The following is a 24,380-nucleotide window of genomic DNA, read 5'->3' as shown; positions in this document are numbered from 1 at the left end:
TCATCTGGGGAATGAAGGAGATGGAGCTGCCACTGAAACAGCTTCAGCAGCTCCTGCCAAGGGTGGAGGCAAGAGCTGAGCTGTTGGGGTATCTGCACCCCCTCAGCTCTGACATGCTCTGCAACCAGCTGTGTGAATCACACTGTGCAGAGGGCTGCCCTGTCTCCCTGGGCTGCCTCCTCACCACTGTTCATTCCTCCTGCCTGTCAGTGTTCCAGGATTTGGTTAAGTCAGCCAAATGCTCCTTTGGGAGCAGTTTTACTCACAGGCTCTGCCTCACCTCTGGCCACTGACCTGGGACACAGGAACCTTTGGTACTTAACAAAGCCCTATCTCTAGTGCCCCCAGCACAGGAAGGACATGGAACTACAGGAGCAGGTCCAGGGGAGCCCATGAAGATGATTAGAGGGATGAAGAACCTCCCCTATGGGAGAGTCGGAGATGTTCAGCCTGGAGAAGAGAAAACTCCAGCAAGACCATAGAGCAGCCTTCCAGTAACTGAAGAGGCTACAAGAAAGCTGGGGAGGGACTTGAGAAGGGCTGGGAGTGACAGAACAAGGGGCAATGGCTTTGAGCTGGGAGAGGGGAGATAGAGACTGGAGATTGGGAAGAAATTCTTTAGAGTGAGGGTGGAGAGATACTGGAACAGGTGACCCAGGGAGGCTGTGGCTGCCTCCTGCCTGAAGGTGTTCAAGGCCAGGTTGGATGAGGCCTTGAGCAACCTGGGCTGGTGGGAAGTGTCTCTGCCCATGGTGTGAGGGTTGGAACTAGATGATCTTTAATGTCCCTTCCAACCCAAACCATTCCCTGAATCTCTGAAGACAGAGTGGAGACAACCCTCAGAAACAGCAGTTTAAAGCTTTACCTCTGAGCAAACCCTTTAGTATCTGGCAGATCCTAACAGGGAACAAACACTTGGCTGATCTGCTGCAGCTGATCTTCCCCCAGCCCTCACCCCAACCCTGCAGAACATCAACAACTAGCTCCACAAGGAACAATCCCCCAACACCCCAGCACCTATTTCCAAGGTCTTTAGGAGGTTTTAACTCACTGTTAGCATTGCAAGGAAGAAAAACACTTTCCACAATGTTTAGTAAAGCAGAGGCACCACTTTAAAGCCTAAAGGGGGTTCACCAGCAGATTTCTTTCTCACTAGACATAAACCTGAACATTTTTTGTTCTTAAGTACTTTATTGACTCGGGGCCGAACCCTGTGCTCAAGGCCAAGTGCTTTGCTGTTCTGCTGAATCAGACCCAAAGCAGAGCTGGGACACTTGGAAAGCCTCCTGAGGAGTCAGAACTGAAACAGAAAAAAACATGATCTGATAGAACCAGGTTGTTCCAAATTGCCTTGGCCTTAAGTGTCCCCCAGCCCGTAGCATCCTCCCCTACAAGGACAGGCTGGGAGAGCTGGGGCTGTTCAGCTTGGAGGGAGACCTCAGAGCAGCCTTCCAGGGCCTGAAGGGGCTCCTTGGACAAGGGCTTGGAGTGGTAGGACAAGGGGCAATGGCTTTGAGCTGGAAGAGGAGAGATTGAGACTGGAGATGAGGAAGGAATACTTGAGAGTGAAGGTAGAGACATACTGGCACAGGTTGCCCAGGGAGGCTGTGGCTGCCTCCTCCCAGGAGGTGTTCAGGGCCAGGCTGGATGAGGCCTTGAGCAAGCTGGGCTGGTGGGAGGTGTGCTTGCCCATGATGTGGGGGTTGGAACTGGATGATGTTTAAGGTCCCTTCTATGACTCTATGAATACCCACAGGGCACACATGAGTAGAGCACACTTACAGCAGAACCCAAATCCCCTTTTCTCTTGTGTCTGAAGAGGGGCGAGGGCTGAGCACAAACCTCAGCAAGACAGAGACTGATGGAGAAAACGTCCTGCCATGAGGACAGGGACAAACAGTGCAGGAAACCTCTGGCTGAGCTGGGTGCCAATTTGCTTTGGGTGAAAACCCTCCTTGGAGAGGAGGGAAGCAGGCCAGCCCTGAGGGGCTCAGGCAAGCTGCAGAGCTTACTCGCAGACGAAGGTTCCCAGGGGGATGTCCTGTGTTGTCCGCACTCCCCAGCCCATCCGCTGCGTCCGGTAGAGCTGCAACCGAGTCCTGCAGGAGAGAGGGACCACATGAATGGCAGCTCTGCACAGACAGACAAGCAACTGGCACTGAATCACAGACTCAACTTGCTTGCAAAGCACTGAGTCCAAGCATTCTCCAATTCTACCAAGGCTGGGGCTAAGCCATGGCCCTCAGCACATCTCTGCCTCTGTCAAACACCTGCAGGCACTGAGACTCAACCACCCCCCTGGGCAGCCTGCTCCAGTGTTTGAGAACCCCTGCAGAGAAGAAGTTTCTTCTCATGTCCAACCCAAACCTCTCCTGGTGTAGCTTGAGGCCATTTCCTCTCATGCTATCACTGGGGAGAAGAGACCAACTCCCAGCTCACTCCAATCTCTTTTCAGGGAGCTGCAGAGAGCAACGAGGTCTCTCCTCGGCCTCCTCTTCTCCAGCCTGGACAACCCCAGCTCCCTCAGCCCACTACAGAGATGACAAAGAAACAGGCAGCACCTTTCCATCAGCACAACCTCAAAGATGATTCCAAAATTGGACCCCCTGAGTTCTCCTGCTGGCATCAGTGGGGGCTCTCCACTCCCACCACTGAGCATGTGGGCAGAAGGGATGGGGACAAGGGCTGGGCACCCACCAGCACCTCCTCCATGCAGCTTGCAAGGGGCACAGCCAGAGACTGGGGAAGAGGGTGTGAGACTGGATGCTCAGTGTGGCTACACCACTGATGATTTACACACAGGAGACCAGACTCCCACCACCAGCAGTTCTCTTCCCTTCCACACACACCCAGCACTCAGGGGAGGGCAGGGGAGGGGGAAGGGCACCTAGGACAGGGTGGATCTGCAGGGAGGGGTGCTGCAGGGGCAAGGCAGGGAGCTCATGGTGATTTCAGAACACCCTGAGCTAAGAGCTCTGATCCCTGTGCCCTCTGCTGAGGCCAGTGCATTTAGCAGCTCCATCAGATCCAGCTCCCTGGCTGAAAGACAAGGAAGAAAGGCTGCAACTTGAAACTTGTTGGTGTAATAGCAGCTGTGTGGAATTTTACTGATGGGGTTTATAGGCAGAGAAACAATCCTGTAAGCCACTCTGCCTCCTGCTCAGCCAGAACTTGAGTTAAGTGCAGGATGAACAGTCTCCAGGGCTGGGGAAGGTTTGTTCTGCCCCCAAGGGAACCAAACGCTGCTCTCAGCAGCGCTGTTGTCAGAATAAAGAGAAATCTGACTCTCACCTGAACTTCACCCTCTTGTTTTTCCCAGTAGCTCTCTTCCCCCCCCCCCATTCCCTCCTTGCAGTGTCAGCTCAAACCAAGGGCTGCATGTTTGCTTCTGTTTCCTCACAGCTCCTGAAGCCTTCACCAGGGCAAGAAATGACTTCATGCTGGCTCTCAGGGAACTGGTTATACCACTCTGTTTGGGTATATGAAAAAGAGTGTGGCTAGCAGGACAAGGGAGGGTCTCCTCCCACTCTATTCTGCCCTAGAGAGGCCACAGCTGAAGTACTGGATCCAGTTCTGGGCTCCCCAGTTCAAAAAAGGCAGGGAACTACTGGAGAGAGTCCAGCAGAGGCTTTGAAGATGCTGAGTGGCCTGGAGCATCTCTGTGAGGAGCAAAGGCTGAGAGCCCTGGGGCTGTTGAGCCTGGACAAGAGCAGCCCCAGAGAGGATCTGATCAGGACTCAGCAAGAGCTAAAGGGTGAGGGACAAGAGGACAGGGTCAGACACTTGTCAGTGCCCACAGACAGGACAAAGGGCAATGGGCACAAACTGGAACCCAGGAGGTTCCATCTGAAGATAAGAAAGGTCTTTGGTGTGAGGGTGCTGAAGCCCTGGAGCAGGCTGCCCAGAGAGGCTGGGGAGTCTCCTCCTCTGGAGAGATTCCAAACCCAGGTGGACATTGTGATCCTGAGCAAGCTGCTGTGGGTGACGCTGCTGGAGCAGAGGGCTGGACTGGATGGTCCCCAGAGGTCCCTGTCAAAAGCCCCCATTCTGTGATTCTCTGATTTCAGCCTTGAGGAAGCTCCCCTATGTTTTGCCTTGTCCATCCCATCAGAGCCAAGCTCAGGTGCAGGCTCTGCTGCAGGGCTGACACTGGCAGAAGCAGGACCACAGCTCTGATCTCTGCCTCCCAGCTGAGGTGGGGCCAGATGGAAACCTGTGTGCTGCTGAGTGGAGATAATTCAGAGCAAATCTGAGTAAGGAAGCACTGCAAATAGAGCAGGAGCAGCCATGTGCCTTGCTGCAGCCCAAACAGGGGTCCCCAAGACCTCAAGCCCAGCTCTGCCAAGCCCCTGTCCCTACCACCAGCTCTCCCAGGCTCACGGTTGGGCGTTCAACCCTTCTGTCTGTCAGAGAAACACTTCACCGAGGCTGAAATGCAAACCCAACAGCTCTAGCTGTACAGCTCCTAAATGAACACCCACATAGACACACCAGAGCTCTGGAGCTTGGCAGGGATAAACCAGAGAGAAGGAAAAGTTCTGTGGAAATGCATCAAGCTTTCTCCTCACTTATTTTTAACGTCCCAAAATGTCACTGAAACTACAAAGCTTAACAAGGAGGAAAAAAAGTCTTGTCAGTGCTACAGGGGAAAGAAAAGTGCCACAGTCTTCTTTTTTCCCAGTGGGACTCCTTTGAACTTGGTGCAGTGGCAAACTTCTCCACAGCAGAGAGTCAAACCAGAAGAGTTACATTTTCAGCCTGGCAGCAAAATCCTAATGGCCTAATCCTAAGCACTGAGGCCAGCAGGTACTCAGGGAGCCAGTTCAGGGGGAAGTCACACCATTAACTGGGACATTGTAAGCAGTCAAGTCTGGGAGTGCTGGTCTATTGCTAAGGAAAGACCTTCTGGCTCTCTACTACTCTCTGAGAGGTTGGAGCCAGGGGGGGTCTGGTCTCTTCTCCCAAGGAACAAGCAAAAGAAAAAGAAGACACAGCCTCAAGTTGCACCAGAGGAGGTTTAGGTTGGACACAATGAACAATTTGTTCCCCAGAAGGGTTGTCAAGGCCTGGAACAGGCTGTCCAGGGCAGTGGTGGAGTGCCCGTCCCTAGAGGGGTTTCAAAGCCACGTGGATGTGGTGCTGAGGGACATGGGTTAGTGGTGACTTGGCAGCGCTGGGACCATAGCTGGACTTGATGGTCTTAAAGGTCTCTTCCAAGCCACAGATCCCCGCCTGAAAAGTTACATCCAGGCAAACCCAGAAGCCATTTTCATGTTTTAAGGCCAGGCTGATGAGAGAACACTGCAGCTCCATGTGATGGGACAGGGTGCAAAGGTTAACTGAGCTCGTAACTCACTGCCGCTTCGCTCCCACCAGCAGCACACAGGAGCCTGCCTGCATCCCGACCACGCCGCGCCGGCACCTGCTCCACCCCAACTTCTGTCTCCCCTCAGGAAGCCAGGGTTTTGTGGCTCTGTGGGTGAGCTGAGACTAGAGAGCCAGCAAGCTGAGGAGCCTGGTGCTGGTCTTGCCAAGCTAAGCTGTGTTTGGATCCTCCTCCTCACCTGAGCCCGTTCTGCACCACCCGGTTCCTGCAGGTTCTCCAGCAGGAGCACGCGTGATTGCACTCGAAGATCAGCGGCGGCTCGGCCATGTTGAACTCAGGCAGGAGTCGGCCATCCTGAGGAGCAGAGGCATTCAAGACTGGTTAGCTGGCTGTTCCTCTGAACCCTCCAAGCCAGAAGAGGCAAAACAGCCCTGACCCAACCTCCCCCCAAAAGCAGCATCAGATCTTGTGGGAGTTTCAGGCTGTGCTTGGAAAATTCTCCACCGATCTTGAGCAGAGAGTGGTAGAATGTCAACAAATCGCCACTGGGTGTAACAAGGGAAACAATGATAAGCTCTGAATAATCCCACTGGACAGACAGCTGCTATAAAGCTTAGATCTGTAAACTAACTCTCTCTCTTTTCAGCTTCCTCCCTCTGGCTGGTGTTTCTGCTGGCTCTTTGCTGACCTTGGCTGCATCGCTTTGTTTTGGCTAAGCACTAACCAAACAACGCTCTGCTCCTTCTCTCCTCTTGCTGTGTACAGGACGGTAGGGAGCAGGGAGGGGGAAGCTGTTCGTTCCCCTGGTTTGTCCAGGGGGGGTTCTTGTGCTGTTTATCCACTTGTAAATGCTTATAGATATATGTAAATAGAGCTGGGGTTGCTTAGCCTGGAGTAGAGGAGGCTCAGGGCAGACCTTACTGCTGTCTCCAACTCCCTGAAGGGAGGTTGTAGCCAGGTGGGGGTTGGTCTCTTCTCCCAGGCAAGCAGCACCAGAACAAGAGGACACAGTCTCAAGCTGCACCAGGGGAAGTTTAGGCTGGAGGTGAGAAGAAAGTTCTTTCCAGCAAGAGAGATTGGCCATTGGAATGTGCTGCCCAGGGAGGTGGTGGAGTCACCATCCCTGGAGGTGTTCAGGAGGGGATTGGATGTGGCACTTGGAGCCATGGTTTGGGCGTCAGGAGGTGTTGGGTGACAGCTTGGACTTGATGATCTCTGAGGTCTTTTCCAACCTTATTGATTCTATGATTCTAAATTTTGGCTTTGCACATATCCATTGTATTCCATTGCAGATTGTAGTTTTGCTTGTCAGTACAGCTCCATTTGCTTCCAGCTGAGCTGCTTTGGCCATTTAATATTGGGGGCAATTTTCAGCCCACCCCAGACCTCAACCTCTGCAGCGGTTCTGCCCTACCCTGGCAGGGGCACGCTCGCCGCTACCACCCAGAGCTGACACACAGCCAGACACCAGCCAGAGTTTTGCTGCCTGCCATCACTCCACACACCACCAACCCTCAGAGCTCACAGTGTGCCCCATCACAACGACTGTTTTGAAGTACTGGAGGGCAGAACTTGATGCTTAAGTCTGTCCCTGGAACGAAGCCTAAGCTTCCAGGGGGCGAATCCAGCACACCAAAGATCCGTTGAGCCACGTTACCTCCCCGGATGACACTCCCCCAAAAAGCTGCCAACCCTGAATGATTAAGGGAGCTGGTGAGGCAGCTCATCACATTTTAACAAATTTGGCTGTTAAGGTTTGCAAGATGTAATTACCTATTAGCATGTCAACAAAATGGCTCTGAAGCAAAGAAAGTTGCCAGCGTGCCCCCCGGGGGGGGAGGAAGGTGGAGAGATTCACCCAGCTCCTGAGCGCAGCACAAACCTGTCCGAACATCAACCTCAAAGCCTCCCTGGAGGGCTTGAAGCACACTTACCCAAACCAAACCAGGCTCCTGGCAATGCTGCAGTTAAAAACAGCTTCACTTTGCCTTCATCACCATAAATAAAAGGCCAGAAGCCCTCCTCCCCTCCCCTCCCCTCCCCTTGTTTACAGAGCGCAGCGTGCTGCGCGGCTCCGAAACGGGAGCTGATTTCACGCATGGGTTATTAAGTGCTCTCTATCACATGGCTGTAATTAATGGCTCACTTGGCACGAGGGGAACACAAATAAATAACACCAGGAAAGCTTCCCTGAGTCCCCATTCCGCTGTCAGCCCACAGGTCTCCCGGCTGAGGCCGCGCCTTGAGGCCTTTTAAAAGCAAAAAGGGAGGAGCTGCGCAAGGAGCTGTTGGAAAAGTACTGCCACAAGCCCTGGACTGGGCAAAGCTCAGCTCCCAAACACTGGAGGAAGCCAACAGGAGGGTCTGTGTCCTCACCTTATCATACCAGCAGCGCATACTGAGCTGGCCACACATGCAGTTGCTGGAGGAGCAGTCGTCTATACACACACAATACTGGAAGAGAAGAACAGGAGTTAGCTCCACACCACTCACACAGAGACAACAGCTCCTGTGGCCAGGCCAGAGAGGAAACCACCAGCCTGCTGCTCCAGCATGTTAGACAGAAAGACAACCAAGCTTCGCTGCTTCAGTGGCATTTGTACTCTGGTATTTATCTCTCTGTGTGATGAATATCAAAGGACCTGGGCTTGCAGACAAGGAACTCACACTGAGCCATCTCCATTTCTAAGGAGAGGATGTCCCCCTCTGTAACCAACCTTCCTCCATGGCCTACGAGCTGTATTCTACACTTGAGGGCAAGGAAAGCTCTAAGAGGAGACCAGAGCTAGGAGATGATGCAATATGATGTCTCAGCGCTCCCCTGCTGCTTGCTTCTTCCCATCTGGGTGCTCCAGCTGGCTGCTTCCCCAGCACTCCCCAAACCAACGCAGTCCCACCACCAGCTGCTGCACAACAGGGCTTGGCAGTGCACTTTGGCCACCTCAGAGCTGTACCCAGAGGGGTCAGCCTCACCCTATGTTTCCCCTACTCTGCTTTCACAACCCTGAACTTCCAGTATGACCACGAAGACCTCAGCCTGGATGCTGCAGTCAGTAGGAAGACAGCACAGGGAACAACAACTCCCTAGCTCTCCAGACACAAAGAGTGAGAGGCTAAATGGGAGCCAGATCAGCCAGCACCAGATGGCTGATGCTGCACCAGACAGCTGAGCAGAGGTGATCTCGAGTCTCAGCAAGGAAGAAAAGCAGAATCCCATCTCCTAGAGCAGGAGCTGGCGTTTAGGACTGCAGCCTCAGGTGGAGCTTGGAGCAGCATCAGGAGCAGACAGCAGCATTCTGAGTGCACGGGCTGCGTTTGCTGCAGGGAGCAGGGCAGGGCAGGCTGCATTTGCTGCAGGGAGCAGGGCAGGGCAGGCTGCATTTGCTGCAGGGAGCAGGGCAGGCTGCATTTGCTGCAGGGAGCAGGGCAGGGCAGGCTGCATTTGCTGCAGGGAGCAGGGCAGGCTGCATTTGCTGCAGGGAGCAGGGCAGGGCAGGCTGCATTTGCTGCAGGGAGCAGGGCAGGGCAGGCTGCGTTTGCTGCAGGGAGCAGGGCAGGCTGCATTTGCTGCAGGGAGCAGGGCAGGGGCACACCTGCAGGTGGGTGATGTTCCTGTCGATGTCCATGGGGGAGGTGACGCAGTTCTGCGACACGTATTTGTAGTTGGTGGGGCAGGGCTCGCTGTCCACCGAGTTGACGCAGGGGATGGGGATCCGCTCGTAGCCCCGGGCGATGTCTCTGTCCGTGGCAGAAAGAGAATGTCACAGATTCACAGAACAGGTTGGCTTGCAAGGACCCTGAGGTCCAATCTCCCTGGCATTGGCTGCACTAGCCTAGGTTGCTCAAGGCCTCATCCAGCCTGGCTTGAACACCTCCAGGCAGGGGGCAGCCACAGCCTCCCTGGGCAACCTGTGCCAGTGTCTCCCCACCCTCACTGGAAAGAATTTCTTCCTCATCTCCACTCTCAATCTCCCCTCCTCCAGCTCAAATCCATTCCCTCCCATCCTACCACTACAAGCCCTTCTAGAAGTCCCTCCCCAGCTTTCCTGTAGCCCCTTCAGGTACTGGAAGGCCACAGAAAGGTCTTGCTTGGAGCTTTCTCTTCTCCAGGCTGAACAGAAGAAAAGCTCTGCCCCACACCCCCCCCAATCCTGGGGCAGCATTATTGTCTGATCACTGAGCACTCAGAGCTTGAAAGCAGCTCAGGCTAACACAAGAGTTCATTTTTTATCACCCTGTCTTCCAGATTGCTCTTTGTGCTTGCAAACATTTCCACTAGGAGGATGAATTTACAAACCACAGTCTGAATCAGCATGTTCTGAGCTCTTGCTAATCTCAAACTGCCCTTCACACCAGTTATAAAAGCTAAGCATGCCCTGGCAGTCCTTTCCCAAACCAGGCCCCCAGCCTCCCCGGTGCAAAGGCTCTAAATCCACGACCCACAAAAGCACAGCCAGGTATATCCTCACCTGCTCACCACCTTGTCTATCTGGGGAGGCTTCTCAGTAGATGATTCTTTTAGAGTCTTGTTCATCTGTAGGGCCACCCAGACCTGAGAGTTAAGGCTGGAGCACTGGAGTGGAGTCTCACCCTCCTTGTTCTTTAAAGTGACATCCGAGCCACGGGAAAGAAAGAGACTGCAAAACAGCAAGAGAGGATCAGCACCCCCTGAACGAACCCACACAAGGGGAAAACGAGCTGAATCACACCCTCCAGCCAGCCCCTAAGGGACAAGGAAGAATCTGTGGTAGTGAATAATCACCTGAGGTTTCTTTATTAAGCATGGTTCAGTGAATCCTTCTAGGTGAAGGCGCTGGCAGAAGCCACAGACTGGAGCTCTAGGCGCTCGTGAGAGCTCTGGGCAAACCTCGCCTTGCTTCAGGCATGCCAGGTACCCTGCTGGTACCAGCCTAGCTCCAGGCAGGCTTCAAACTCTCTGGCAAGGAGAGACACGGGGTGGGAAAGGTAGGGTGGAAGCAGAAGGGTCCCACAGGAAACTGGGACTGGACTTGGCCCTTGTTTATACTCACCAGCTTTTGGTGAGTGCACATGATGGCTTTATTCAGAGCAGGCAAGGAGCAAAGCCCTGTTACCATATTAAGCCATGCTAGTTGTGGGGAAAAAACAAAAAGCTTTAATGAAGGATGGCTGGTGCCCTGCTGGTGGGAAGCCCAGGCTGAGCAAGGCCCTTTGACCCTCTGGCCAAGGCTCCAGGACAGCTCCATGCTTTCTCATCTCTTGTTCAGCAGTAGTATTTCAGACCCACTGCCCAGAGGAGCAGGCCAGTGGAGAAACAAGCCTTCCATCCCCTTTTTGGTTTGTGCTTAGGTGCCAAAGGCATTTCTAAAGGATCTCCTGAGCTTGCCAGGAGCAGCTGGGTGGAAAGGAGTGAGGAGGGGAAGGGAGAGAAGCAGCGGGGCTGGAGCTGTACTCACACGACACACTCGTAGCGGTTCTCCCTGGCTGCAATGTGCAGGGGTGAGTCCCCGTGGATATTCACAGCGTGCAGATCACACTTAGCAGCCAGCAGGATCTCTGCTATGTCCACACAGCCAGAAAAAGCAGCCCAGTGCAAACAGATATTTTCCTCCTGGAGGGAAAGGAGACAGAGCAGAGGCTGTTTAGTGCATTCAAACCCCATCCCTTTGGGACTTCGCCACCCTTAGCTCTACACTTGCAGCATGAAACATGTGGCTTGCAGTCTCCTTCTCTGTGGAGGATCATGGAATGGTTTGGGTGGGAAAGGACCTTTCCAGGTCAGCAGGGACACCTGCAACTAGAGCAGGCTGCTTAGAGCTCCAGATAACCTGACCTGGGATGGTTCCAGGGATGGGTCAGCTACCACCTCTCTGGGAAACTTGGGACAAGGTCTCACCACTCTCAGTGTACAAAATTTCTCCCTTTTCTGCAGTCTGAATCTCCCTTTTTCAGTTCCAAACCATCAGCCCTTGTCCTGTCACAGCAGGCCCTGCTCAAAGGCCTGTCCCCAGCCTTCTACTCGATCCCTTTAAGCAGGTCTCCCCAGAATCTCCTCCAGGCTGAACTCTCTCAGCCTGGCCTCACAGCAGAGGGCTTCCAGCCCTTCCATTATTGCTATGGCCCTCTCCAACAGATCCACTGCTCTTTCTGGCCAGGGCTGCCAGGACAGGCAGGAAATTCTCTGTGCAGACACACAGAGAGTTCTCACTGCGGCCATCTCTGTGCACCAAAGAGGAGGAGGCTGCACACGGAGAGGTCTCCATCACCTGCCTTACACACACAGGCAAATCATCTGTCCCTAAGCCACAAAGCAATCTGGATCCATCCACGAAGAGAGGTGGCAGACATGAACACGCTGGAGAAGCCTCAAAGCTGTGCTTCCCCAGCCCAGCCAGACAGGAAAGCAGCAGCTCGTCTGCCGGCGCTGCAGAGAGCAGAGCAGAAGCTACAGGCTCTGTGAAGGTGCTAGAAAATGAACCAGGAGCCACGGGGAAAGCAATCAATCCCACTTGAGGCTTCTCTTAAATACTGTATGTGCTCATCCCTCAGCAGCAGCACTGGAAATAGCTGAACACTCATCTTTTGGAAGGAGGTATTTTAAGCCCTGCTACTCTGTTTGCTGTTACAGTGCAATTTGCAGCAGCACACGGCGAACCCTTCCCCACGACAAGCTCTGAAGACACCCATTACAACAGCAGGGACAGGCATCAGCTTACTTGGCTACCTTCCCCCCCCCCCCCCCCCAATTTTTATTTTAAAGCAAAACCAAAGCACAGCTTTAGTCATTGCAACCTCACTTAGATCCCTTCTGAAACAGGGAGGCTACTGACACGCCCCAGGGAGTGCGGAGGCCTTTTGCTCTACAGCTTCTGCCTCTCGTTATAGAGTCACGGAATAGTTTGGGTTGGAAGGGACCCTTAGATCTAGATCCTCTAGTTCCAACCCTCCTGCAGCCAGCAGGGACATCCACAACTACAGCAGGTTGCTCACAGCCCCAGACAACCTCACCTAGAATGGTCCCAGGGATGGAGCATCTCCCACCTCTCTGGGGAACCTGGGCCAGGCTCTCACCACCCTCAGTGTCAAACATTTCTTCCTCCTCTCCATCTCCCACTTTCAGTTCAAACCATCCCCCCTTTGTCCTGTCACAAGAGGCTATGCTCAAAAGCCTGTCCCCAGCTTTCTGCTCAGCCCTCTAAGCACTGAAAGGCTACCAGAAGGTCTCCCTGGAGCCTTTTCTTCTCCAGGCTGAACAAGCCCAACTCTCTCAGCCTCTCACAGCAGAGGGCTTCCAGCCCTGCCAGCACTGCTGTGGCAACATCTATAATAGAAACTCCTCATCCCATCACTCAATCTACAGAAAATAATTAATCCTGGTGATTGCACACCACATGTTGCTGCTCAGACAGGTTGCAGACCTCCAGACTCCCTACTCTGCCTTGCATCAGCTCCTGCCTAACAGCAGCATAATTACAATCAGGAGCACTTCTCCTGCAGGATGATGTTTCCCAGCACAAGTGACACTGCATTTAATGACTGCAATCAGGAGTACCCTAGCACAGGTAAGGAAGGGTTATGTGATCCATAAATCTGCAGAGGATGATGGTCTGTCAAGTGACTTGTTGACTGAGCTGATTTGGGTTCCATCATTTAGTGTCTGATCTTTTAACTGGTAGCCAAACAAGTCAGTGCTGTCCTGTCCCAGGCTCACAGATTGCATTGGCTTGAAAGGGACCCTCACAGGTCATCTTTGTCCAACCCCCCTGAGCTCAACAGAGACATCTCCAACTAGATCAGGCTGCCCAGGGCTACATGAAGTTTGACTTTGAATGTCTGCAGGCATAGGGCCTCAACCACCTCTCTGGGCAACCTGTTGCAGTATTTCACCATCCTCATCGTGAAGAGCTTCCTTCTGATGGCCAAGATAAACCTCCCCTGCTCCAGTTTCAAACCATCTTCCCTCAGCCTATCCCCACAGGCCCTTCTGAACAGTCCCTCCCCAGCCTGCCTGTAGGTCCCCTGCAGACATTGAAATGCAGCTCTAAGGTGTCCCTGCAGCCTTCTCTTCTCCAGGCTGAACAGCCCCAATTCTCTCAGCCTGCTCCCACAGCAGAGGTTCTCCAGCTCTCTGATCATCTTTGTGGCCTCCTCTAGGCCCACTCCATCAGGTCCATGTCTCTCTTGTGTTGGGGGTCCCACAGCTGGACACAGCACTGCAGGTGAGGTCTCCCCACAGCAGAGCAGAGGGGCAGGATCCTCTCTCTCCATCTCTGGCCATGCTGCTTTTGATGCAGCCCAGGCTGTCATGGGCCTTCTGGGCTGCCAGTGCCCATTGCTGCCTCATGTCCAGCTTCTTGTGCACCAGCACCCCCAAGTCCTTTTCTGCAGGGCTGCTCTCAATCTCATCATCCCCCCAGCCTGGGCTGATATCTAAGATTGCCTTATTGGACCTCATGAGATTCTCCTCAGCCACCTCTGCAGCCTGTCCAGTTCCCTCTGGATGTGATCCCATCCTTCAGACTTTATCAAGAGCAGCACTCAGCTTGGTATCACCTGCAGACTTGCTGAGGGTGCCCTCAATCCCAGTGTCTGTAGCATCGAAGCAGAAAGGCTCTGAAGCAAGGCAGCAATGCCAGAAGGCCTCTCTCCTGCCTTGAATTTTGGGCTTATTAGGAACAGTATCAGATCCAGACCTGCCTGGAGAATATCTAAGCTACCAAAGAAATAGGCTCCTACCAAACAGAGCTTTCAGACTAGGGACAGCAACTCCTTGGGAAGAGCTGGGCCTTTTCTGAGCCCCATAGACAATCATGCCAACACCTACCCCTGCTAGCACCCAAGACACAAAATGAGGCATTAAGGGAGATGGCCTTGGCCCATTGATCCAGCCCAGCCAGATTCCTCTGTAGAGCCTCCCTCCTTCAAGCAGATAAACAACCCCACCATCCTTACAGATAGGAAGGAATAAATGAGAAACATGCTACTAGGAAAAAAAGAAGCAAAGCAGTGCTGATCTCATGAGCCTCCTGAAGAGAACCTGGTTAAAAAGGAGACAGCACCTCCCCTGGATCAGATCTGTTCCCTTGCAAGATCCCTGTGGAACCTGCTGCACAGTACTACATGCAGTGCTGCTGGGGGCAGGGAGCTCCCAGGGACTCACAGAGGACATCCCACTTGGGCAGGATTTACAGAGGTGAAGAGCAGGCCAAGAGCCAGCCCCAGCAGGCTGAGCTGCCAGCCTAGGCAGGCTCTGTCAGCACTGGTGACTACAGGCCTGCTATGCCAAGGACAAGCCAGACTTGCCATACTTGCTGGCTCAGTGTCTGCCCAATCCATCCAGAAAACACCAGCACAAGCTTCTGCCCCTCAAAAGGCACACAGGAGCCCCCTAACCCATCCCCAGTGCATACTGGTCCATGACCAATGCAGAGCTGGTAAGTCTGGACTCAAGGGGATCTGCCTGCTGCAGTGTCCAAGTGGACCCAGATGAGCTAGAAGCAGTGGGGCACAGAGCTGACTACAGCCTGCAGCACTTGTACAACATCCTGATGGGCTGTGTCAGAAGAGCTGGAGGAAAAGGACTTCTTGCCAGCCTCTTCCCAGAATGTGGGGGAAAATTCCCCCACCAGACAGCTGTCCCTCACTGCCCCACACCATCCACATCAAGGGAGCCCTGCACCTCCCTGCACTGAGGCCAAAATCTGCCTCCTTGGGCTTGCTTGGGTTTTAAACAGAGAGTGAGGTTCCCCTCTGGAAGGGGTGGGAGGAAGCCCCTCACATTGTCCCGGATGTTGATGTCTGAGCCCTTGGCAAGCAGCAGCTTCACCAGCTCGATGTGCTTGTACTCGGTGGCCCAGATCATCGGCGTCCAGCCTCCGTCGTCCTGAGGAGAGAAGGAAAGGGTCAGAGCCTCACAGCAGCACAGTCTCCTGCTGCTTCCCAAGCCTCAGAGCAGCCACAGACCCCTTCTCCTCCCCACACCTGTCTCAGATGTCTCTTTGCTGCAAGAGTGCTCAGGGATTGGCACAGGCTGTCCAGGGAGGTGGTGGAGTCCCCATCCCTGGAGGTGTTCGAGTGCAGTGTGGCCATGGCACTCTGGGGCATGGTTTGATGGCCATGGTGGTGCTGGGGTGATGGGTGGACTGGTTTGATGGCCATGGTGGTGTTGGGTGGACTGGTTTGATGGCCATGGTGGTGTTGGGGTGATGGGTGGACTGGATTGATGGCCATGGTGGTGTTGGGGTGATGGGTGGACTGGGTTGATGGCCATGGTGGTGCTGGGGTGATGGGTGGACTGGTTTGATGGCCATGGTGGTGCTGGGATGATGGGTGGACTGGTTTGATGGCCATGGTGGTGTTGGGGTGATGGGTGGACTGGTTTGATGGCCATGGTGGTGTTGGGGTGATGGGTGGACTGGGTTGATGGCCATGGTGGTGTTGGGGTGATGGGTGGACTGGGTTGATGGCCATGGTGGTGTTGGGGTGATGGGTGGACTGGATGATCTTAGAGAGCTCTTCCAACCAAAACAGTTCTATGATTCTGGGATCACTCTCCTGCAGTTTATGTTGCTGCAGGGATTGGTCCCTCAGGGTCCTGTAGAGCCCAGGGTGACTCAAACCAACACCTTAGCAGGCTGGAGCTTAGCTGCAGCTCAGCCTACTGGCAATGGCTCCAGGTTGTCCAAACACAGCTGACTGTCCAAAAGACACAACCAATATCCAACCAGTCTAAAAGCTCTTACAAAAGCTCCCTGAGAAGCCTGTGGGAGCTGGCCTTCAGCCAGAATGAGGAACCCTGATGCAGCATTCCCTCACCCCTAGGGCAGTGGATAAGCTCTGTGATGGCAGGTGCTAGGCTTGATCTATCCCACAGCATGTCCTTGATAGAATCATAGCATGGCTTGGGTTGGAAGGGAGCTCTAAGTGCCATCTAGTCCAATCCCCTGCAGCCAGCAGGGACATCTGCAACTAGAGAAGATTACTCAGAGCCCAGACAACCTGACCTGGGATGGCTCCAGGGATGAGGCATGTCCCACCCCTCTGGGAAACCTGGGCCAGGGTCTCACCACCCTCTGCATAAAAAGCTTCCTTCCATCTCATCCAAATCTCCCTCTAAACTAAAACGTTTCAAACCATCTCCCCTTGACCTGTCACAACAAGCCCTGAGAAAAAGTCTGTCCCCAGCTTTCTGCTTGGCCTCTTTAAGCGCTGCAAGGCGACCAGAAGGGCTTCTCCAGGTTGACCAAGCCCAACTCTCTCAGCCTGGCCTCACAGCAGAGGGCTTCCAGCCCTGCCAGCACTGCTGTGGCCTCCTCTGGCCCTGCTCCAACAGGTCCCTGGCTGTGCTGTGCTGAGGACTCCAGAGCTGCCCCAGCACTGTGGGGGGGTGTGTGTCTCAGCAGAGCTGAGCAGAGGGGCAGAATTTCTTCCCTCCACCTGCTGCCCATGCTGCTGGGGATGCTCCCACCTCCTGCCCTGCTAGGATGAGCACAGTTGAGCAACAGACTCTACCTGCAAATTCAGGGTCAAGGAGCAACTGCAAATCAATGCACAGGGAAAGAAAGGATCCACGAGGTCAGTGGAGGGGATCACCATCTCTGGCATACCAGGATGCCCATGGCATGTCACCCTGTAGTTTTTCAGGTGCCCTCCAGCAGCAGGACTGTAGCTGAGTAGCTGCTGTGCAGACTGAGCTCCCTGGCCCAAGAAAAGCAGCTTCTGCCCCTTGCAGAAAGGCCTCACCTGGCAGTTGATGTCCATCTTGCCATTGGAGAGGAGGTACTGAACAACGTCGTAGTGCCCCTTCTTGGCAGCCAAGTGCAGACATGTGGAGCCCTCCACATCCTGGGCACAAGCACAGAACAAGCACTCAGAGGACATCTCTTGTCAGTGTTTCCCATGTCCATGTGCCACTGGTAGCACTCAGGAACACCAGAGATGTTCAGAGAGGGAGCAGAGGACTCCAAAAGCCCCCTGCCCACTGCCACGGGGGAAGGGAGCAGCATCAACCACCACCAACAGTGAGCTGAGGGAGCTGCACACAAAGCTCAGAGGAGCTGCAACTTGTGTGAAGTAGGAGGCTGAGAGTGCAAAGGTGATGGGAAGAGACACCTCTGCAAACCTAGGGAGAGTACCAACCCCAAACCCTGGCAGATGCTCCCCTTGCCCAGCAGACCCTCTCCAACTCTTCTCCATGTATGGAAAGCCAAGGGGAGGCAGAAATCCCTTACAGAGGCAGAACTTGCACTTTGGTCAGAAAAGCAGCCTGGTCTCAACCTGAAATGCTCCATTTATGCAGGGTTTGTGCTCTCTTTCAGTGGCACAAGGCCTCATCCCAGCACCTGGCAGCAGGGCAAGGGTGTTCTGCACAGGGGGTGGGAGCTTCCCAAAAGACCAAGCCCCCCTTGTGCCTGCAGGCATCTGGCTGAGATAAGAGTTAAAAACAACCATCAAGGGTGAAAAAGCCTTTGGGAGCTGAGAAGCCCAGGTCTGGTGGAGATGGACAGGCTGTGAGTCATGACGGAGGTACTCCCACACTGACACCAAAGATCTCAGCGGCTGGAGCCTGATTTTTATCAGGCCTTTATATCCCAAGAGCTTAGTAAATGGCAAGGCCCAGAGACCAGGAAATGAGGGGAAGGAAATGAAGGACTGAAACCCAAAATGACTCCTTCCAGCCAAGCCTGTGGAAGCAACATCAGAGGCAAATGCTCTCGGATGGAGCTGAGCAGAGAACACGGCACAGGGCTAGGGAGCAACTCTCCAAGTAACCAACGATGGGACACCTGGGGTCAGAGTTTACACTCCATGGGCTTCTTGGGGTACAGAAGAGGTTTCTACACCCCCATAAGTGCCTGTCACATCTGACTAACATCACAGATTTCCCCTTGATGAGCATGAGCTAAGCCTGCAGAGAGCAGGGGGATTGTAATAGGGAGTTTCTTCAGGTTTTGAGTGGAGCTTTTACCTCCTGTTACCAGGATCAACAGCTCTGCCCTGGCCTCTGAGAAGCCCCCACCACTGTCTTCAGTATTCCTCTGCCCCAGCAGTCCTGCAGGACTGGGCTGAGCAGGCTCAGCTCACACCCACAGCAGTTAAGAGCTGCTACATCTCACCCAAATGGCTGGAGCCGATTCTAAACTGCAAGGTTGCTGCTTTCAAGGAGATGACTAATTTGGTGCAAGAAACTAATTAACATAATAAACTAGTCTAGACTTCAGACGTGATCTCAGGCTTCTCATTTGCTTTTGCAAGCTCAGGATGTTTTCCTTTACCTTTAAGAGCAATAAACCCTCTTTGTTCTCTTCATCAGGTGAGAGATGTCTGCATCGCTCCAAGGCACTCGGGACATCGGCCAGCATGAGCCCACACCTTTCTGTTCTTTCTCCCTTCCCAGCCCACAAACAGGCTCCCAAAGACCCATTTAAGGCTCGGGGTGCACTTGACACCTTGTGCAATCCTCCTGGCCCTGCCCAGCTCCATTGGACAGGAGCACCCTCCCCCTGCCGTGCTCCCCGGCGATGGCAGAGGAGAGCGCCAGCAGCAGCAGCAGGTCCTGACAATGGGAAGTTCACACGGGGAGGGTTCCTGTGCTCCAAATAGCATCTGATTTATGGGACTAATAAACAGGCTGTATATTTTCCAAGCCTGCAAAGGAACCAGAGCATGCTAAAGGCAAGCAGACAGCTGCATTTGATTGTGTTTGTTTAAATTAAAGGGTAGCCTTTCGAGATGGGAGCCGATTCTGACCGCTGCAGCGTGACTGCGAGGAACCACACACCAGTCCTTTGGACAGCAAAACTTCCTCTCTCATTTTGCTGGCTTGGCAAGCACCTAATAAGCAGCCTGTTTTAAAATGTCACCCCAAAATTCTCATCACTGGAGTCCATAAGAGAAGAAAACTGTGAACTCAAACTCAGTAGAATGGACTCGTGCCGCTGGTACTTAGCGGTCCCATATGAACTCCAACCCCCTCCCCAACACACACACATCTGGTGCCACAAACTGCTGTAGCAAGTGACAGCACTTGCCCCATACTGCTCACAGCCAGGACACTGCCCCATTACAATGGCACTGCCAACAACCACAGCCTTGCCAAAGCCTTCATGCCCGAGACAAGCGAGCCCGCTTCCCCTCTGCCCCTGCGCTGCCAGCCAAGACATAAACCTGTCAGGAGAGAAAGGCTGAAGAGTGATTTCTCCAGGAGAAAGAGGTAAGGAATGAACTGGTACCTTAGGATCTACCAGTGCTCCAGCCTTGATAAGGTATTTCACAGTTTCCAGGTGGTTGTTTTCTGCTGCTTCCATCAGTGGAGTCCTCTGGTCTTCAGAGCAGCTGTCTATATTAGCACCAGCCTGTTCAGAGGCCAAAAGCAACAGAATAGAACAGAATAGACCAGGTTGGAAGAGACCTTCAAGATCATCGTGTCCAACCCATCAACCAATCCAACACCACCTAAACAACTAACCCATGGCACCAAGCACCCCAGCAAGTCTCCTCCTGTACACCTCCAGTGATGGTGACTCCACCACCTCCCTGGGCAGCACATTCCAATGGCCAATCTCTCTTTCTGTATAGAACTTCTTCCTAACATCCAACCTAAACCTCCCCTGGCACAGCCTGAGATCATGTCCTCTTGTACTGGTACTGGCTGCCTGGGAGAAGAGATCAACCTCTGCCTGGCTACAACCTCCCTTCAGGGAGTTGGAGAGAGCAAGAAGGTCTCCCCTGAGCCTCCTCCTCTCCAGGCTAAGCAACCCCAGCTCCCTCAGCCTCTCCTCACAGGGCTGTGCTCCAGACCCCTCCCCAGCTTTCTTGCCCTTCTCTGGACACCTTCCAGCAAGTCAACCTCCTTCCTAAACTGAGGAGCCCAGAACTGGACACAGGACTCAGGGTGTGGCCTAACCAGTGCAGTGTACAGGGGCAGAATGACTTCCCTGCTCCTGCTGGCCACACTCTTCCTGATGCAGGCCAGGATGCCATTGGCCTTCTTGGCTTCCTGGGCACACTGCTGGCTCATGTTCAGCCTACTGTCCACCAGCACCCCCAGGTGCCTCTCTGCCTGGCTGCTCTCAGCCACTCTGACCCCAGCCTGTAGCACTGCCTGGGGGTGCTGTGGCCAATGTGCAGAACCTGACACTTGGATGTGTTCAATCTCCTGCCCTTGGCCTCTGCCCATCTGTCCAGCCTGTCCAGGTCCCTCTGCAGAGCCTCTCTACCCTCCAGCAGATCAACTCCTGCCCCCAGCTTGGTGTTGTCAGCAAATTTACTGCTGATGGACTCAATGCCCTCATCCAGATCATCAATAAAGATGTTAAAGAGCATGGGGCCCAGCACTGATACAAGGCCAGTCATAACTATTCCTGCCTAGCAGAGGAAGGATGCAGGAGTTGGGATTCAGTAGGAAGTTTGGAGCTTTTTTTCCTGAAATTCAGCTTTATTAAAGCAGGGAAAAAAACCCCAAACACACAAAACCAAGAAAGAAGGCAGACCAGCTTCAGCTGTCCTGGAAGGCAGCAGCACTGCCTGCCCTCCCTGCTGCCTTCTACAGCCAATAACCAGAGCACAAGGAAATCAACAGCTGGCATTGAATAACTCTTGTGATTATAGAATCATAGAACTGTCAGGGTTGGAAGGGACCTCAAGGCTCAGCCACTTCCAACCCCCCTGCCATGGCCAGGGACACCTCACACTGCAGCAGGTTGCTCACAGCCACCTCCAGCCTGGCTGCAAACACCTCCAGGGATGAGGCTTCCACCACCTCCCTGGGCAACCTGTGCCAGGCTCTCACCACCCTCCTGGGGAACAACTTCTTCCTAACATCCAATCTCAATCTCCCCATTCCTAGTTTTGTTCCATCCCCCCCAGTCCTGTCACTCCCTGACACCCTCAGAAGTTCCTCCCCAGCTTTCCTTTAGCCCCCTTCAGATACTGGAAGTGCACAATGAGGTCTCCTTGGAGCCTTCTCCTCTCCAGACTGAAGAAACCCAACTCCCTCAGTCTGTTTCCATAGCAGAGGTGCTCCAGCCCTCTGATAACTATTGATGGATATTGCTCTGCTACTTTCTAGACACTCTCTGTGTAACAAATCAGACAAATCAACCTCCTGCTTTTCCCAGCACTGTAACATTTTTGTCCCTTTCATTGACATCATTTTGGAGCAGGTTCAGTGAGCACATCCCTATGTCTTTGACCATTTTCCCTCACTTAGAACCCAAATCTCTGACCACCAACCCAAACTTTGCATCTTTTCTCCTTTTCACACATGGGACACTTACAGCATAGATGGAAATCCTGCTGGAGTGCCTTTGGTTTTGACAGAAGGCAAGGCAGGGACTGCTGGCTTCCAGGCTCTTTGTTACAAAGAGCAGCAGCTTGCAGATAAGCTGCAGTCTGCCAGCAGTCAGCCCTTGCTTGCACATCTGGCAGTGCTGGCTGTGCTCAGGCAGATAGCTTCCCACATGCTTCACAGTGCCCTGCATGGAAGCTTCACCTGCTCATTGCCCACTCAGTGAAGCCTGCTTGGAGAACAGGCTAGAAAGGCAGCTCCAGGCATGACCTCCTAGATCTGATTTTACTCTCCACCACTCCCCACTTAGCAAAACCTCAGAAGGAGGAGGTTCAGTGCCAAAGTGTGCTTCAGCCATGTGGGGCAGGAGACCAAGAGCCACAGAGAATTGCTTGTAGACTGTAAGTGCAGACAGACCTGAATCAGCATATGGCAGATGTCCACATGGCCAGACTCAGCAGCAGCATGCAGAGGAGTTCTCTTATTCTGATTCTCCATTTTAAAATTAGGGTCAATTCCATCCACTGCAAAACAAGAGCAGAAATGCTTTCAAGCATCATTCAGAGCCTGAAGTGTAACAGAAGAAGTAGGTCTCAACTGAAAGCTTTTAAGAGAGGGGTTCCCAGCCCATTCCCAGCCCTTCTCACGACCCACCACACATTCAAGCCAGAAAGCTCTCAGGGTAGTCCCCTGGGCATTCAGTATGCAGCAGCCCTCAAACCAAGAGCTGCAGTAACACCATGGAGTTTAATATCCTTAAGGCATTACAGTTTCTACACAAGCCATCTCCTTCAGATCCACAGTCCACCACCTCTCAGTGCAACCAAACCACAACCACCACCCAAGGGTAAAAGGGAAAGAGCTGCTGCTTCGCTTCAAGCAGCACAGAGGCTGGAAAGAAGCAGTCAGCACTACCTGGCCTCTTGTCTCCCCACTAGGAGCTGCCACTAAGATTAGCTGATCCTCTTTGCAGGCCTGCAAACTCAAAGCTACAAAGTAGATGGAGCTTCTCCAGCTACCAGATCTGGCCAGAGCCTCTCACAGCTGTGCACAGACTGACAGCAGATGATGGCAGCCAGACAAAGATGTCTGGGCATGATAACAGGTTGCGTATGCTGAAGCCATAGTTAAGTATCAATGAATATCATTTTTGTGCTATTCAAGGCAGGAACAATGAAGCTAACACTTGCTAGAAGGAGGGAGGGGGGTGGGGGGGAAAAAGGAAGAAGCTGATAAATGACAAGAACAGAAAGCAGCCAAAAATGTACTGCAAAGTACTGGAGGGGAAAGGAAATGATGCCAAGGAAACATCCTGTCCTTCAAAGGAGGAGATTCCACAGGAATATTTGTTGCTTCAAACAAACTCAGAGCTCAGAGTCATCTGGTGACAGCAAACTACGTGCCCCCAACACAAATCCTGTGTATGGAAGGGCTCTTCCTTTCTGCTGTCTTGCTGACAGGTCTCTGCTTAAGCTGCCTCCCATCTTTTGACCTCTCCACTGGGTGCTAATACCCAACTGCGTGGAGAGGAAAGGTTCTGTTTGAGTGGAAGAATCACACCTGGGCATACAAACACCTTGCTCTGGATAAAGGCATTCCCAAATGCAGCAACAAGCTGGGAGCAGGTTCACACTTCAGGGAAAGATGAATCCCCTCCCAGTGAGACATCACTTGTGGCAGCGGCTTTCTCCTCCAGCTCCGCTCACAAGGGGCAGCGGGGAGTATGACGTGCGGCCGTGCTGGGAACTGGACTCTGGCAGCTGCCAGGCAGGAGCTGGGAGTGCTGCCAGACACACAATGTCCTGGGAAGGAGCCACCTACCCAACATCAGCAGGACCTTTTGCAGCTCTCCTTGCCTTGCAGAGAAGTACAACTGCTTTGGATGGAACCGTAACTTCTTGGGTCTGCAGGTTGAAGGGAAAAGGGCAACAATTAACACTCCTGGAAGAACACTTCCAGCATTTGAACCCATCCCACTGCTACCCCACGGGCATGGCAAAGTCTGCACCTATGGCACAGCTCCAGAGTGCCAGCAAAACACAAGAACAGGGGCTGGAAGGAAGTCTTACAATGTACCACAGAATGGTTTGGGTTGGAAGGGACTTTTCAGGTCCTCAAGCCCAACACCCTTGCAGTCAGCACTGGAACAGGCTGCCCAGGGAGGAGGTAGTCACCATTCCTGGAGGTGTTCAAGAAACCTGCAGACTTTGGGCCATGGTGGTGTCAGATCAAGGGCTGGACTCAATCTTAGAGGTCTTTTCCAACCCAAATAATTCTATGATTCCGTAACAAGCCCTGCTAAAAACTCTGTCCCCATCTTTCTTAGCAGTCCCTTTGAGCATGGAAAGGCCATCAGAAGTCTCCATGGAGCCTTCTTTTCTCCAGGCTGAGTGACCCAAACTCTCTCAGCCTGGCTTCACAGTGGAAGGCTTCCACTGTGGCCTTCTCTGGCCCTGCTTCAACATTTCCAGTTCCCTCCTGCGCTGAGGAATCCAGAGTTGGACACAAGGCTTCCTGCTCCAGCCACAACCACCTTTGCTGTAGAGTGAGGGCTGTATCTATTCAGTGCACATCAACCAATTCTGGGTCTTGGGGCTGCCAACAGGAACTCCTTGAAGTTACAGCTGTGGCTGGAAGGCCAGTGAAAAACTGAATCCTCCAGAGAAATCAGTAAGACAGAGCACTGGAGGTGTTTGGGAAGAGCCTGGATGAGGCACTTGGTGCCATGGTTTAGCTGATCAGATGGTGTTGGGTGATAGGTTGGACTTGATGATCTTGAAGGTCTTT

At 53.2% G+C, this 24,380-nt stretch overlaps 1 protein-coding gene across 17 annotated transcripts in view; it reads right to left on the bottom strand.

Moving 5' to 3' along the window:
• EHMT1 (euchromatic histone lysine methyltransferase 1) overlaps positions 1–24,380 on the bottom strand; it is a 143,906-nt gene that overhangs the window by 9,624 nt on the left and 109,902 nt on the right. For all 17 annotated transcript variants that reach the window (XM_068164139.1, XM_068164148.1, XM_068164151.1 and 14 more), the window contains 11 exons: positions 23,415–23,497; positions 22,011–22,117; positions 19,537–19,659; positions 17,048–17,149; positions 15,084–15,188; positions 10,762–10,916; positions 9,796–9,963; positions 8,920–9,064; positions 7,703–7,780; positions 5,565–5,680; positions 2,013–2,099 (listed from right to left, as the gene is read on the bottom strand). In XM_068164139.1, coding sequence (XP_068020240.1) covers positions 2,013–2,099; positions 5,565–5,680; positions 7,703–7,780; positions 8,920–9,064; positions 9,796–9,963; positions 10,762–10,916; positions 15,084–15,188; positions 17,048–17,149; positions 19,537–19,659; positions 22,011–22,117; positions 23,415–23,497 — 1,269 coding nt within the window. The remainder of the gene's footprint in view (positions 1–2,012; positions 2,100–5,564; positions 5,681–7,702; positions 7,781–8,919; positions 9,065–9,795; positions 9,964–10,761; positions 10,917–15,083; positions 15,189–17,047; positions 17,150–19,536; positions 19,660–22,010; positions 22,118–23,414; positions 23,498–24,380) is intronic.

This window comes from Melanerpes formicivorus, unplaced genomic scaffold (genome assembly GCF_026170545.1).
Source record: "Melanerpes formicivorus ecotype bairdi unplaced genomic scaffold, bMelFor1.0.p_v2 SCAF_77, whole genome shotgun sequence".
NCBI lineage: Eukaryota > Metazoa > Chordata > Aves > Piciformes > Picidae > Melanerpes > Melanerpes formicivorus.
This window is presented reverse-complemented; position numbering and strand designations above follow the sequence as displayed.